This window comes from Periplaneta americana, chromosome 1 (assembly GCF_040183065.1).
Source record: "Periplaneta americana isolate PAMFEO1 chromosome 1, P.americana_PAMFEO1_priV1, whole genome shotgun sequence".
Classification (NCBI taxonomy): Eukaryota; Metazoa; Arthropoda; class Insecta; order Blattodea; family Blattidae; genus Periplaneta; species Periplaneta americana.
The window spans coordinates 154,240,828-154,257,270 of record NC_091117.1 but is presented as its reverse complement, the minus strand read 5'-3'; the positions used below and the strand labels follow the sequence as shown (position 1 = coordinate 154,257,270).

The 16,443-nt window shown below is 36.8% G+C and overlaps 1 protein-coding gene across 2 annotated transcripts in view; it reads right to left on the bottom strand.

Moving 5' to 3' along the window:
• pwn (pawn) overlaps positions 1 to 16,443 on the bottom strand; it is a 169,496-nt gene that overhangs the window by 30,750 nt on the left and 122,303 nt on the right. For both annotated transcript variants that reach the window (XM_069829932.1, XM_069829930.1), the window contains exons 2-5: positions 13,656 to 15,653; positions 7,988 to 8,200; positions 6,534 to 6,729; positions 3,282 to 3,392 (exon numbers count right to left, since the gene is read on the bottom strand). In XM_069829932.1, the coding sequence (XP_069686033.1) occupies positions 3,282 to 3,392; positions 6,534 to 6,729; positions 7,988 to 8,200; positions 13,656 to 15,653 (2,518 nt within the window). The remainder of the gene's footprint in view (positions 1 to 3,281; positions 3,393 to 6,533; positions 6,730 to 7,987; positions 8,201 to 13,655; positions 15,654 to 16,443) is intronic.

Here is a 16,443-nt window from a genome sequence, read left to right as displayed (position 1 = left end):
ATGGGCCTACCACGTTTTTCCTGCCATCCATTCAAATGCAGATTCGTGACTACAAATCTTGTAGCACAGAGTTGCATGCGTACGCGGAGTGATAATGTGGGAAAATGAAGATTCTTTCCCACGAGGTGCCCATTAATTTATCTTCTCAGAATTACGCAAAAACAACCATTTTCACATCTTAAAGCATATTATGTACCTTTTCAATTGAGTGAAATGTGTTTTAATTAAAAAATGGAAAAACAGGGAGCTGCAACTCAAGAATTAGGAAAGCAGCATCCATTTCAATTATATATTTTTATTTGAATATTATAATTATTTTATATAATCCTTTTAATTACTTTGTTAAGTATTTGCACATCTTAATCCTATAACACTATGGAGGCCATGTAATGAATAACGTTATCAACTCAATGATTCTTAGTAATGTATTTTTTTAATTATTCTTAAATTTGACGTAGAATTATCTCTTTCTCCTGACTCGCGATGGGGGTCTAAATTGACCTTCATATAAAAAAAAGAAATCCTTCCTTGTTCTCTTTGTATTCCCCTTGTTCTCCTTGTATTCACCTTGTTCTTCTTATATATTCACCTTGTTCTTATCTTTCCCTTGTTCTCCTTATGTATTTATGTATGTATGTATGTATGTATGTATTTATTAACACTACAATTGGGTATACACCCGGTGGCAGTGATATATAATATACAATAATTACAATTACAGAAATAAAATAAAATAAACGTAAATGAAATAAAATAAAATAAACGTAAATCTATAAATATTAGATGCAATAAACCTAGGACTATAAATAAAAACTATTCTATAATAACGCCTACGATAAGCAAAAGTAAATCTAACTTATAAGTACTTCTATTTCACCCAACTATTACCAATTTAAATAATTACATATCACCTTAATTAATTATATACCAACTTAATTACATATCATCTTATTTAATTACATATCACCCTAATTTATTTACATATCAACTAAATTACATATCATCTTAATTAATTACATATTAACTTAATTAATTATATATCAACTCAATTGGTTACATGACACAACTTAAATAATTACACTACACCTACAATTACATTTTCAGTCTAATCTTCTCAACCTTTCTTAAATGTATTGATTTTAAGAGGACCACCCTGAAAGATTGCCGCAGGTAGGCCTAAGCTGTTCCAGTCTACCATTGTGCGGTTAACAAAGGAAAATTTTGCCACGTCCGTTCTTTGTTTTCTACATTTAAACTTCCTAATATGATCAGCCCTTCCTAAGTATGATGGTGTTGCTAATCTAGCATTGATATCGGTCCATGCTTTGTGTCCCATTTGTGCCTTAAACAATGCGGTGAGTCTGGTTTTTCGTTGCCTTGATTTGAGAGGTTCCCACCCTAAATCTTTTACTATCTCTTCACCATATCCCTTCCCCATTTTGACATATTTTGCTGCCTTGCGTTGGACCTTTTCTATTGAATCGATTTGGTTTTGTCTGTACGGATCCCAACCTACTGCTCCATATTCCATAATTGGGCGAACAGGGGTTTTGTACGCTATATTCCCCTTATTCTCTTTGTATTTCCCTCATTCTCCTTCTATCCCCCTTCTTCTTCTGTACCTCTTGTTCTTCTTGTCTTCCCTTTGTTCTCCTTATATTTCCATTGTTCTCCTATTTCTCTTGTTCTTCTTTTATTTCTCCTGGTTCTCCTTGTCTTCATCTTGTTCTCCTTGTCTTCACCGTGTTCTCCTCCTATTCCCCTTGTTATCTTTGTATTCCTCTTGTTCTTCTTGAATTCTCCTTGCTGTCCTTATATTCTCTTGTTCTCTTTGTATTCTCCCCTTATTCTCCTTGTAATCCCTTTGTTGTCTTTGTATTTTCCTTGTTCTCCTTGTATAGAGTATTCCTCGTCTACTACTTGTATTTCCCATCTAATCCTTGAATTCTCCTTGTTCTTATTGTTGCACGCACTGCTTGTCAAGTAAATATAGCCTACTGTATATTCATTTCATTCAGTGTTCTGCCCAAGGGCAGGTCTTTCACTGCAAACTTAGCTTTCTCCAGTCTTTCCTATTTTCTGCCTTCCTCTTTTTCTCCTTATATGATCCATATATCTTAATGTCGTCTTCTTTCCTCCTCCTTAATTCTCACACCTTCTGTGTATCCTATTGTTTCTTCTGCTATTGTCTGTATACAGCTTTTTAGATGAGTCCAGTACTCATTACTGTTTTCAGATGTGGATTGTAATGTAGCGGCTTTCTCTTGAAAATTTGTCGTTGTCCAGTTTTTCCATGTTCAATTTCTTCGTCACCTGTCTTCCTCTTATCTTCTTTAGACGAATATCTACTTCGCCTATCAGCAGGACATGAACTGAGTTAATATCTACTCCTGGTAAAGTCTTCGCATTTTTTAAGCAATTTCGGAATCTTTCCTGTACCAGTATGTAATCTATCTGATATCTTCTTTCGTCCCTTGGGCATGTCCATGTATATCTTCTTCGTTTATGTTGTTGGAATAATGTATTTACAACAATCATTGCATTTCTTTTACAGAAATTCACCAAATATATATTCTCTTTCATTTCTTTTTAACAATCCATATTTTCCAACTGTTCTTCCATCTTATCCTTCTCCTACAACTGCGTTCCAGTAGCCCATTAGGATTACGCATGCTCCCTTCTTCTTCTTCTTTTTCTTTTTCTTCTTCTTCTTCTTCTTCTTCTTCTTCTTCTTCTTCTTCTTCTCAACTATCTCTTCTATCTTGCCATAGCTTTCGTCCACTTCCTCGTCTACTAATCTACTATGCGGCATATAAACTTGCACCAGCACTTAACAATAGCAATTGAATACATGATCCCAATTGATGATGATCACTTGCATGACAATCACTGAATTCTACATAACTCTGTAATTTGGTTCTATAAAGTGATACTAAATACTAGGAATTTACCTCACTGGAATATGATTAGGCCGTCTGTTAAAGGGACGATGAATACATGAATAACTGATGATCACTTGCATGGCAATCATTGAATCACAGTCTAGTATATGCAGTCACGAAGCTTGAGTTGTGAGGGTGCTAGGAACAATAGACTGTGCAGGTACTATTTCGCATTGTCTGTAATGAAGCGATATTAGCGATCCTAGTGTTTAGCAACTATCTATGGATGCATATTTACTACGTATTGAGCTTCGTGACTGTATATACTAGACTGTGATTGAATTCAACATAACTCTGTAATTTGGTTCTATGAAGTGATACTAAATATTACGGATTTACCTCACTGGAGGATGATTAGGCCGTCTGTTAAATGGACGACGTGGAGGAGATTGAGGTGCCTGACCAGTTCCAGGACGGACTGAAGAATCCTCGGTCTCTGGTACAGCAAATCTGAAGGAGAAAATAATAATAATAATAATAATAATAATAATAATAATAATAATACCAGATTATATTAAATTTTATCATAACACCAAAAGAAGCAGACCCATTATGAAAAATATTCGTGATTATGAATGGCTTCAAATGTTATCTGCCACAGACATTTTACTAACATGTTAAATTAGACCTATTATTATTATTATTATTATTATTATTATTATTATTATTATTATTATTATGTGGATTTACTAGATTGTTTACATTTAAGTTTGATGTAATTCTGCTCTAATGTTTTAATTATTTTTTACTGTAATACATAATTAAAATTACACAATTTACCGTTAATTTTGTACCAAATATTAAGTTATACGTGTGGAAAAAGCATGTAATGATGTCATTGTTTCTAGTACGTGATCTTGCAGACGGATGATTCAGTTCGCGATAACGGTGTACGGAAAATAACACGCTACCATGGATTGTCACAAAGTAGCTACAAGCAAATGAGTACCTTCCTCATCATCATCATCATCATCATCATCATCATCATCATCATCATCACATAAATGTTATTTATTTTGTTTCTGAACCTCTTTCCAAATCCTTTAGCTGATCATAATATGTGAAGTTGCGATCCACATACGTACAGTATGTTCAATACATTTCGTCCAATGACATTCGGCCCCGTTAGATATTTCGTCCACATACAGTTTCGTCCGCATTATTTTCTCCCGTCGGACATTTCGTCCACTAACTGTTTCGTCCACGTATTGTTACGTCCCGTCGGACATTTCGTTCATAGTTTCGTTCACCTCATTGCTTCGTCCTAACCTGAGTTTTGTCTTTGGTCCATTGGAATAATACCTTTTGTTCTTCTGGAGTTATGATAAAATAAAACAGCATACCATTTTTTTTTTACAGATTTTGGAATTATGGTCTTCACTCTGAATCGGGATCTTCAGTTTCGTCATCATCTTTTGTGTAGGCCTACTATTTAAGCTTGTAGCTTATTGCGTGCAAGTACTGGTCGATGTTGTTTTTTAAAATCTAGCATTACAAATCCCTCGTTTTTCACATCTCCAATACATACCGTACTATTGTGGTCTTTGTTAAATGAAGGAAAGTGGTAGCAGCAATATTGTAGACCAAAATATGTTTACTCCATGGTGGAGTAATAACGCGTGCCGTGTTAGATCCACTAAAAACGTCTACGGCCACTAAAAATGTGTACGGATGCCCGTAATGCTATGGATACTACCAACAATCCGCAAACAATGTTGATAGTGTATTTTTTATTCTGCTTGGACTAAAAGGTAGATTTTAGGTTCAGTACTGGACGAAAAATGATTGTGTACATAAGGAAACTGAAGTATAGTGTTGAAAGAAGAGTTATTGTGGACGACTTGTCATGGATATAAGATAGTGAACAAAGTGTAGCACTGGACGAAAAATGATCGTGGACGTAAGGTAGTGAACGAATTAGCATTGGATGGAAAATTATCGTGAACATAAAGTGGTGGACGAAACGTCCTGGAAGCGAAATTGCTAATGTGTCGGAGAACACTTCAACAAATTACATCAATAGCTTCAAGGGAATAATAAAAATATAGTTCATATGTACGACAGCATCAATTCTTTTCTTTTACTTAAAGATTTATGGAATCAAAATTTATTACAAAAGAAGACATTTAATTTTCCTTGCTTACACTCATTTGGCAATACTGTATATGAAATATCAAATTGCAATATTAAATTAACCTCTTGAACAAACTACAAATAGATTTTTATAACAAAAGATTCGTTCAATTTAAAAAATTGAAACTGATTTCCAATTGTATGGAAATCCTTTTGACTTATAAATAATGATAGTAAGGCCTGAATTATAAATGACATATTTTTTGGAAACATAGTATGATATAAAATTCGGAAGGTGTTAATATTTTCAAATTGCTGAACAAATTAAAATAAGCTAATCTAGGTCTTATGCAGACAAAATCACAGCCATGCATGGCTCCACATATTATATGCGAACTATTTTTTACAAAAATGAACGTTGCAAAATCAAAAAGAAGAACTCATATTACAGATGAGCATCTGACTTTACAGTTAAAATGAGCCATATGTAATTTTACTCCTGACTAATCAGTTACTCAAATACGATTTTTCTTTGAATTACTGTACCGGTTTTGTTCTGTTATACTTTATCAGTCATTGTTCTACGAAATTTGTGAAAAGTGACGAAGAAAATAAATGAAAACATATAAATAATAATCACGGTGATCAACGTTGTACTTCTAAGATTACAGTCCGACACAGCACATTAAATACTCGTACTGTGGTAAGAGGAAGCGTACTCATCCCCTTTCACCCCTACCGTTTGAGTGCTGAGCTTGTTGCGTTCTTCTGATATATTAGGAAGGTACATTTTACCGATGTCTGGACTATTGTATGGATGATGATATGTCAATTAATGAATCCGAGGTCCAACGTAGAAAGTTACCCAGAAATTCTGCTTCAGTTGGTTCAAGAAAAACCAAACCAGATAACTTGTCTCAACCAGGATTTGAACCCGGGCCCTCTCGTTTCACCGTCAGACGTGCTAACCGTTACTCCACATTGGTGGACTTTAGTGAAATCTGCAACATTTTAAAATGACATTTGGCCAAACTTGCAAAATTGCATTACAAATAGACTTTTCGAAATCTGCATAAACTCTAACAGGGCACAACGTCACTCCTCGCTTAACACATTCATTATATCACAGTCTCGAATGCTTTGAAGTGCCATAGGCGGGCACTATGGTCATTGGAGTTCGTGCAACCCTTGGGACCTAATTAGTATATGTCTTGGATCTACTCGGTAGCCCTATGTTTACATTTTCCTGAAGGATACACTGAAAGGAATGGTGAACGGGAGAAAAGTTCGCGGCAGAAGAAGATATCAAATGATAGACGACATTAAGGTATATGCATCATATGCGGGGATAAAGACGAAGACAGAAAATAGGAAAGATTGGAGAATTCTGGATTTGCAGTGAAAGACCTATCTTTCTGCAGAAAACTATGAATGAATGAATTGTGATTATTTAAGTGGTGCGGCAAAATATCGAAGTTTCACCTTAATAACACAAATAGATAAAAATTCTGTGCTCACCCTGTGCCGAGGGTGGTGGCAGGTTTCTGCTGCACCCTGGTGGGAGCCACACCCCCCTGGTCGCTGCTGCTGCCGAAGAGGTTGATGTAGGTTCGTTTGCCGTCAATAGATACGAAGTGCTGGCCTTCTTCCGCTTTGGTGATGACGGACACCTCGCCGCCCGCTGCTCCCGGCAGTTGAACTCCTTCCATCTCAACTGCAAAGAGATCATGTGTGACATCGCTGAATTTATATATGAAAGAAACCAAGTTAGGCCAATATTAGTAAAATTTAAGAGTGTGGCTACGAAAGAGATGATTATGAAGAATATGAGGATGCTAGGGAACGCAACGATCAGACTAGTAACGACTGGAGCTACGAAGTGAGAAGTAGAAGAAGAGATTTAATCCCTTTTCTTAAAGCAGCACGAAGAAATGGACAATTCGCGAAACTTATCAAGGACAAAATTAAGATAAACAATTTGGTTTTTAGTGTAGAGGAGTGTTTAGTAACGTTAAAGGAACCGATTGTAGGCTCAGAAGAAAAGGAAAGGAACAGAAAAATTTTGAAAGAAAAAATCAAGAATATCGTTCTAAAGGCGAGGTTAGTGACACAAGTGTGGTGAGTGTACGCGAGTCAACTGCAAACGTGTCAAACTCAGCGAAAATTTTCGTCAACTGAAGAAGAAACAGGAGTGACGCGAACAGGTATTCAGCAAGTTCAGCAAGCTCAGCAGAACAAGACCCCAATGCAAGCGAATGGAAATAGTGGACATCAGATGGGAGCAATTCCGAAGCGGGTGAAGGAACTAAGATCTAAATCGAGGCTGACGAGAAGTAGAGTAATGCAAGTAGGAGATAGTTCAGAGAGCAGTGATGAGGAAGAGGGGAAAACAAGATGAAAAAACAGTATGACTTAAGGAAATGGTGTGTAGGGGAAATAAATCGTGAGAAAAGAAAACTAAGACCTAAAAAGTAGCAATGTGGAAAAGGGAGTAGTGAAATGTGCAAATAATTAGAGATGTAGAGTAAGGGAAAAATGTGTCATACAGGAGGGGGGTTACAGTATTTTTGGTATAATGATGGGTTAGGAGTAAAGTAGAGAAAGAATTGATGACGACAAGAAAATACTAGTGGAAGAATTGCAATAATAAATTAAAAATAAGTACAGTAATGTCCTAAATGTCTTGCATGAGAGGCGTTGTAAAACGGGGAGACGGCACTGTATACTAATAATGTGAAGTGCCGCCTCACCGAAAGGTATATTGCTTAAAGACAAATATATACATTCAATACATTCAATATGAAAGAAACGTAGATCCACAGAGCAAATTGACTACAGATTTTAAAATAATGAATCTGTTGAAGATATTTTACCGACATGTTTTAAAGTATTTGCATTGGAGGTATCACTTTTAAGCCAGGAATTAGTTTATACAATAAATCAACGAATGTTCAATATTAAAATGACCTTACCTGGGTAGACGAAGGGCTTGCCTGTGCTGCCACCGCCTGGTCCTTGGATAGCAGTGACAGTGACGTCAAAGATGTCTCCTGCGTGGCCTGCAGCGGGTGGCGGTGCCGTGATAATGGGTCGACCCACGCCTCCCGGCTTATATTCTGTGTCATCCAGAACGATGCCAGGACGAGGACGGTAGGGATAGTAGGGGAAGCCATCTTGTCCGCCACCTACGACGGAAATGAGCCAGAAACAAATGAGAAGCTACTGGTGTATATTTGAAGCAAATGGATGTGTCTGACAGCACTGTCTTCTGGAGGATTCCGTGTTTCTTTATTGAGGATGTGACCAACAGTAAATAAACTGGCTTAATCCTGATTTCTTTTAAGGATTGCATAGAGTTTTTTCACGATTTGCTTACTTGCAGTTCCATGGATAGCACTGAGTTTATTTGTTTGCGTCACAAATGATACCAATCGATAATTTGTAAATTTTGGATGCTTCCGGAAATCCAACTGAAGTTGCCGTCAATATAAGCCACTTCACAGGAATTTTAGAATTCTGTAAGACACATTGTTAATCGGTCAAGTGAATATTGGAATAAAAAGCAAAACCAATGTCCAGTATAACAAAACGTGTAAAAGTTGAACTGCCTTCAGGCTGTGGAATGACATGAGGTCGTTATGTAGCGAGACCTGCCAATCACTTAGGTTTTTCCAGAGTTGAGAACAAAGTGGGAGAGACAGGATTAACAGGGAAATAAATACCAGTTTATACCAGAGTGGTTATCCTATCCTGAATACCGAATGCTGAAATGTTTATCCTATTATGTACTGACAACTTACTTACAAATGACCTTTAAGGTACCCGGAGGTTCATTGCCGCCCTCACATAAGCTCGCCATCAGTTCCTATCCTGTGCAAGATTAATCCAGTCTCTATCATCATATCCCACCTCCCTCAAATCCATTTTAATATTCTCCCATCTATGTCTCGGCTTCCCGAAAGGTCTTTTTTCCCTCCGGCCTCCCAACTAACACTCTATATGCATTTCTGGATTCGCCCATACGTGTTACATGCCCTGCCCATCTCAAACGTCTGGATTTCATGTTCCTAATTATATCAGGTGAAGAATGCAATGCGTGCAGTTCTGCGTTGTGTGACTTTCTCCATTCTCCTGTAACTTCATATTTTCCTAAACACCTTATTCTCAAACACCCTTAATTTCTGTTCCTTTCTCAAACTGAGATTCCAAATTTCACAACCGTACAGAATAACAGGTAATATAACTGTTTTATAAATTCTGACTTTAAATTTTTTTACAGCAGACTAGATGACAAAACTTCTCAACCGAATAATATACAGGCATTTCCCATATTTATTCTGCGTTTAATTTCCTCCCGAGTCCCATTTATATTTGTTATTGTTACTCCAAGATATTTGAATTTTTCTACCACTTCGAAGGATAAATCCCCAATTTTTATATTTCCATTTCGTACAATATTTTGGTCACGAGACATAATCATATACTTTGTCTTTTCGGTATTTACTTCCAAACCTATGGCTTTACTTGCTTCAAGTCCATATTCAATAAGAATGTTATATAAAACTTCTCTCTTAACCGAGTCATATGTCTTTTTTAAATCTATGAATAATTGATGTACTGTACCCTTATACTCCCATTTTTTCTCCAATATCTGTCCAATATAAAAAATCTGATCAATAGTCGATCTATTACGTCTAAAACCGAACTTAATTTTAGTTTATGCTGAAATCTTAATAATTTTCTTTACAGTGCGTTTCATTAAACAATTTTTGGCATGGATGTTAATATTATATAAAAATATGTAATTATCTTGGAAATGAATAGTATTGTTCGAAATATGTACAAATATGTAGTATTAAAATTAAATAGTAGCCTAATTCGCCAGATTTTGAGTTTTCATACAGATACATACTAAGGAAAAACCATTAATTTACATAAAAATTCGGATTCTAATAATAACACTCTTTATTTAAAATCTAGCAGAAAAGTATCGATTACAAAATTTAATAACAGCTGTAAACAAGGAGAATCTTTTTGTGTTACAGTTGTGAAGGAACTTCCAGATAAATTATTTAAGAATGATTAATTCAAGGGTTTCAAACTAGACATGACTAATCCACATGAGATAGTTTCGGGGATATTCAAGGTTTAAGTTCAACTGCGAAAGTTATATCAATATGCTTCCAAAATTAATCTCACAATTATTGCAGTCTTCAGTAGTTAAGGAAACAGTTATTCATGCTTATCACAAGGTAGATTAAGGTAAGAAGTTGTGATTGAGTTGAGAAACTTAATGTCTGTGGTATTGTTGGATCGTAGTCACGTCTGTCTTGAATTCCTTCAATTGAAGATCTTCAAAATGCAAAGGCTATTATCTATTTATGGGGGCAGCCTAATCTTGCAGGAGTTTAAATCTTGTATTCGGTAGAAAAACATGCTAGATCTATATTCTGCAAAATACTGAACAAACCGTTGAAGTAAGAAACAAGTTGCTTGAGATTTTTCAGTTCGTATTGATTTTATCCATCACCTGTCAAAATATGTTCATTTGTTTCTCTAATACCAGTGCAACTTACGTGCAGTATATTATATATTTTTCTTTGTTACATAAAAACTTCATAAAGTAGGGATTATATTTTCTCAATCCTTGATTATTAGTGGATTGAATATTTTATTTAAACTCTATTTTATATGACTTTGTGCTAAGATATTTTTAATTGACATAATGCTCATTATTTTCAACAACACAACAATAACTCATTGTTTATTGTTAAGAGGGTCGAATTTCTAGAGTCTTTATTCGCGATATTTATGTCTTTTATGCTACATCTATAACGTCAGGTCGGAAAGGGACGTGAGAAGCTAAGTTAATGGCAGCACATAAAGCTTGTTTCGGGGTTCAAACCACAACACTTCGGGCGGTGGGTTCATCTGTGCGGAACGCCTCGGCTTCCGTAATATAAATCGTACACGGCAATTTAACACAGTAAAACGCTGGAGCATATGGTACGAAGAAAGTCGTTTTCCTGAACCTGAGACTATTGTATTTTTCTTGAAAACATGGAAACGCATACGCCTTGTTTGCCGTCAAGAATAAAGGAATGAATACCATTAAAACTAGGAAATCCTCTAGCTGAAATTTCTTCCAATTTCAACAAAGAAACTACCTATGACTAATATCAATATGTTTACGTTAAACTCTGTTCTAGATCGATTTATCATTGCCTTATGTAGGCTTGCGAGATATTATCAAGCTGATATATTGAAACTGATAGGTAATAGTCACTAAAGTGATTTTCAGGTAATGCAGACGGCTATCGTTAAATGATAAGTTACAAATATGAAGTGAAATTCCTAGCAAACGATTTTAGTAACATCGAAATTCATAGTAGATTGTAATTATTTTTTCATTACATAAGTATGTAGTAAATTAATATAAAAGTTGGTTGCGGTGGCTCTTCAACTGGAAAAAGTGACATCGCATGCTACAGAATGAGAATTTGGAAAAAATTGAAAATCCCTTATTCAGTTTCAACTCTATTATAATGTATAAAAAAAGGTAAAGGTATCCCCGTAACTTGCCATGAAGGCACTTGGGGGGCATGGAGGTAGAGCCCCATGCTTTCCATGACCTCGGCACTAGAATGAGGTGATGTGGTCGGCACCACGCTCTGACCGCCTTTTACCCCCGGGAAAGACCCGGTACTCAATTTTATAGGAGGCTGAGTGAACCTCGGGGCCGTTCTGAAAGTTTGGCAACGAGAAAAAATCCTGTCACCACCTGGGATCGAACCCCGGACCTTCCAGTCCGTAGCCAGCTGCTATTATAATGTATAATATGTGAGAAAATTCAAAGACTAAGTGTAAAAGTACAACTGTCTTACTTTAATGCAGCTTTAACAGAATATTAGGAAATTAATCTTCCTCGTAAATTCGAAGGGCCGTATTCATAGACATTTTTAGCGCGGGCTTTCGGTGGATGATCAGCGAACTAACGTTTTTCGTATTCATAAAACAGTGTCAGCGATATGATATGATATGAATCCTGTTTAGCACGCTCGTAGCCTGAGCTAGCGAAATGTCTATGAATAGCACCCCAACTGTTCAGTAGGTTACAGTTGGGTCATTCCATGAAAAAAAGTATGTTTTTGAACCATGATGTTTCAACATTTAAAAATATTGTAGTAGGTTATTTTGTATGTTCTAAATATTAATTTTAAGCAATACTATATTTATATCTTTCATAGTTTGGCAGCAATCAGAATTTAAAATATTGGTTTAACAAAGAACACTGTTTCATTCATTGAAGTTTTCTTACTATGTAAAGGAAGATGGAAAAGTGATTTTAATGTAATTCGAATAAGGAGAGCCTTGTTTATAAATGCCCTTAAAAATGAAAAAAAAATATATAATTTTTTAGATAGTTACCCACCGTAAAATAATTTTAAAAAATATAGAACACAAAATGCAGTTCATTTTTACAGACGAAAAAAAAAAATGTGTTTAATTCTTTAGAGTATATTGATTCCACTGTGAAAATTTCAGAAAGTTGACTTGAATATCATGTCAGTTTTTAATAAAAATAACTCACCGGAACAAAGGAGCTCAGCAGGTAGGCTCTCCCGCCGTACAGAATGTTGCGCGATCAAAGTCAGGGAGACGGACGTTTGAGATCACTCATCGTTATGAAGTCTCGCGAATGCTGCGATCGCCACACATAGCAAGCGATTTTCAACCATCGGAACAAAAATTAATAATTTTATTAATTTAATTATTCACAGATTTTTTTGAGATAAAGTCATAAAACTTGGAAGATGGATTAGGAATAAAATTGTCTTTAATACGAATGAAATTCGCATGAATTTAATTTGTTGCATTCGAATATAAAACTATTTCTTTTTTTAATGAGGTGTTTTTATGAGCATGCCTTAATATTATTCGGATTTGTCTTTAAGGTATTAAAATATGCTTATTCAGGTTTACAATAGCGTCTGTTTAGTTTCGATGACACTTCATATAGGGTGTCTAGAATATTTTAAATGATGGATAACATGTAACTGCCACCCATTTTTCAGTCATCCGTATGACTAAAATATTAACGATATAGCTGTCATAGATGGTAGTTTAATTTATTTTCATAATAACATTATTATATTAAAAGCTCCCCAAAAAATCATGACATCGCTGGCATATTCTTAAAATTTTGTATCGAATGATCCAGTTATGTCTAGATGCAGGCCGATAATATTTCTATCAACTTCTTTAAAATGGTGAGCAGTATTGTTGTTAAATTACTAACCGAAATGTGTCAGAGTATATTTCGCGGACAAGGAGCGATGATCGTTGACGGTACGCAAATGACTGAAAGTTGTTACCTAACTTAAAAAATGATAATAATAATGTGCATAATGTATACTTTCCCATGCGGATGTTTAACCCAAACTTAATATTTTATTGCTGAGCTTTACTTAGTATTAAGGAGGCTATCCTGAATTTTCAGTATGTCCCTAAGTACTAACTTTGTCCAAATCGGTTCACATTATTACAAGAGTTTCATGGACTCAATTCCTATCCAAGGACTACCAAACTAGTCCCTAAAATATATGTAATATCAAATAAGGTAACTTCTCGACATCTTACCTGCAGTATGCTGAGGCTTGTCTTGGGTATGGATTGTGGCGCTGTTGCCTGCAGGTGTCGTCTCCCTACTTAACGACGGTGCACTGGATGGCAGAACAGACGTCGGTGTTTCAGTTGACGTCACCGCACTTTCGCTCGAAGACGTAGAGTCCTGCATGAGAATTTCTTGCATAGAGGATTCCAATACAGGCGTTGCCACGCCCACTCCTATAGAAGGTTCCAGGAGTATTGGCATCTCTGACGAAGGCTTATCCAAATCCACAGCACTCGACACATTCAACACTGGTAAGGCCTCCTGAGTTGCCTCATTCACGGTGGAGGAGGACGACGTTAGAGTTGCTATTATCTTTGGTTGTTCCGACGAACTGGTTACTATGGAGCTTTCAGTCACACTGTCTTTATCTTTGCTCTCCTCTGTTTTATTTGGCACTTCTTCAGTCGTTGTAGCAATGTCTTCCTCGTCACTTGTGTTTGATGGAATCTCATCTGGAGGTGTGTATGGTTTTGGTGGTATTGTGGTTACGACAGGTTCGTCATCTTCGTCTTCTTCCTCTTGTATCGTCACTGGCGCCTGCATTGTTGTGTGCTGATGTTCTTTACTGTCTTGACTGTCCTGAGTTTGGTCCTCAGTTACTTTGTAATCTTCAGGCTGAGGTTTCTTGTTGATACCCGGTTTGAAGGACGGTGGCATATGACCAACATCTAGTGGTGGCAAGGGAGGAGGTCTCCTATTTTTGTTTCCCATCGTTGGTATAGGAGGTCTAGGTCTATTAGGTCTCGGCCTGTTATGGGGTCTAACAATACCCTGGTTACCTTGAGGTCTATTTGATACTGGCACGACCTGTTCTGGAAGAGGTACCCCTGTCATGAATGGATGATCAGCTGGGTGGTGGTTTTCTGAAGGTTGGGGTGGTAGCGGTACTATTGCAGGTGGTCTATCGAAAGGATAAGGAGGTGGTAATCTTGTAGATGATTGCATTGGAGGAAGTGGATGTGGTCGATGGCTCAAAATCGGATGAGGTCCCGATGTATCAAAATCAGGTGGTAGAGGAGGTATGTCTGTGATTCTCGGAGGTCCTCTATTATTGATTCTGGTGCTAAGAGGACGTAAAGGCCTTCCTGCCCCTATCACTCCTCCAGGTGGCAAGGGACTTGCCTGAAGACTCACTTTGCCATTTAAGAGCTTCACGAGTCCTGTTATGATATCCTGGATATCTGGATTTGTTTTGCGTTCGTCGTAGTTGCTACGAACGGAAACAGCTGGTAGTCCAGGAGTTTCAGTTCCCATTCGTGCCATCTCTACTCCCCTCTTCATTGATGCATTCGTCCTTCTCGTTCCGTCGGCAGAAACCGTCGGGGTTTCGGGCTCCGTCAAGGGGAGGGATCTCCCCCGCGGAGCCCCATACCCTTCCCCCGACCGCTTCCGAGATTCGAATACCCTATCCTCTAGCGCAGTGGTTCTTACGATTTTCCTCACATCATCCTGCTGTGACGACAGCGTTCTCGTCGGCTGGATTTGTCTGTAATATTCGCCGGCTTTCCCTGCAATGTTACCATCAACCTCATTAGTATCAACATGGTCCACGTTCTTGGCAGAGGAGTCTAGTGGAGTTTCCTTCTTGTTCAATGCAGACGCTGAATTTTCTAATATTTGAGACGTAGAAACTTTAGAATCGATTGATCTCGCCAATCTTTGCGTCGATGATGAAACTTGTTCATGGATTTTATCGTCGCCCGCATCTTGTTTCGCTTCTAAATACTTGGAAAAATCTACAGAAGCTGAAGAAGATTGAACTAATTCCTTATCGAGAGTCGTTGACTGATTGAGAGTTTGTGTATGAGTTGGTACTGTTTCACCGCTCATTATGACTTCACTAGCCATTGTAGACTCTTGTAAGGAGACAGTTGTGGCGTCGAGTCCAATACCTTCATGGGTGTTTGTACCTCTGTGGATCGTCGTCTGGCCATTGGTAAGTAAATCTGTCTGGCTCTGTGAACCTGAAAATGAAAGAGAAAATATCTTGTTTTAAACACCTTTTTAACTAATTTATTCCATGTTAGTAAAATAATTAGCGATAAAATGTGTTAGTGTGGGTTATTTTGTGTAGTAGTATTAGTAGTATTCGTGAAGTCTTGTTTTGTTCTTTCTGTGAAATACAGAAAAAAACTTGAAATACATAAGTATTCAAGTAGCCTTTTCATCTACTGAGGCTATCCAGAATCAGTAATGTGATAATATGGTGGTAATGGAGGAATGAAAATCGTAGAAGTAGGAGAAAGCTTATTCTATAACTTATTTGTTCAATACAAAATTCTACTAAATCTACCTCAGTCTTTGTGATGAGAGGTTGTCAAATAGCGCTGTCTTAGATATTTACCCAATATTGTAATATTGTTATAGAAAACTTCTTTCTTACACAAAACAAAGAAAGAAAAGAAAAGAACAAATCCATAAACAGCAGTTATACATGGCTTTATTTAATTGTTGGTCAATAATTTCTTTTAATGTGAACATATATTAATTATTATTAAAATTTATTCACTTCTCGAGCATTTTAGTGACTTTAGAAGAAGTTGTGGTGGGCCTTTTTATTTTAGTATACTTCGATTTATTTTATTTCTCTCATACTGTAGGCATCCAACAAGGAAAACTCGGTGCGCAGAAACCAGCGAGCGTGACTGTCTCGCGCAGATGACGTATGCTCCCGTTTCCAGTATGCTCTCAAGCCTACTGCAGGGGAGTAAGAGGGGTATAGCATGACGCCGCGAGGAGTCCGAACTGAGTTTT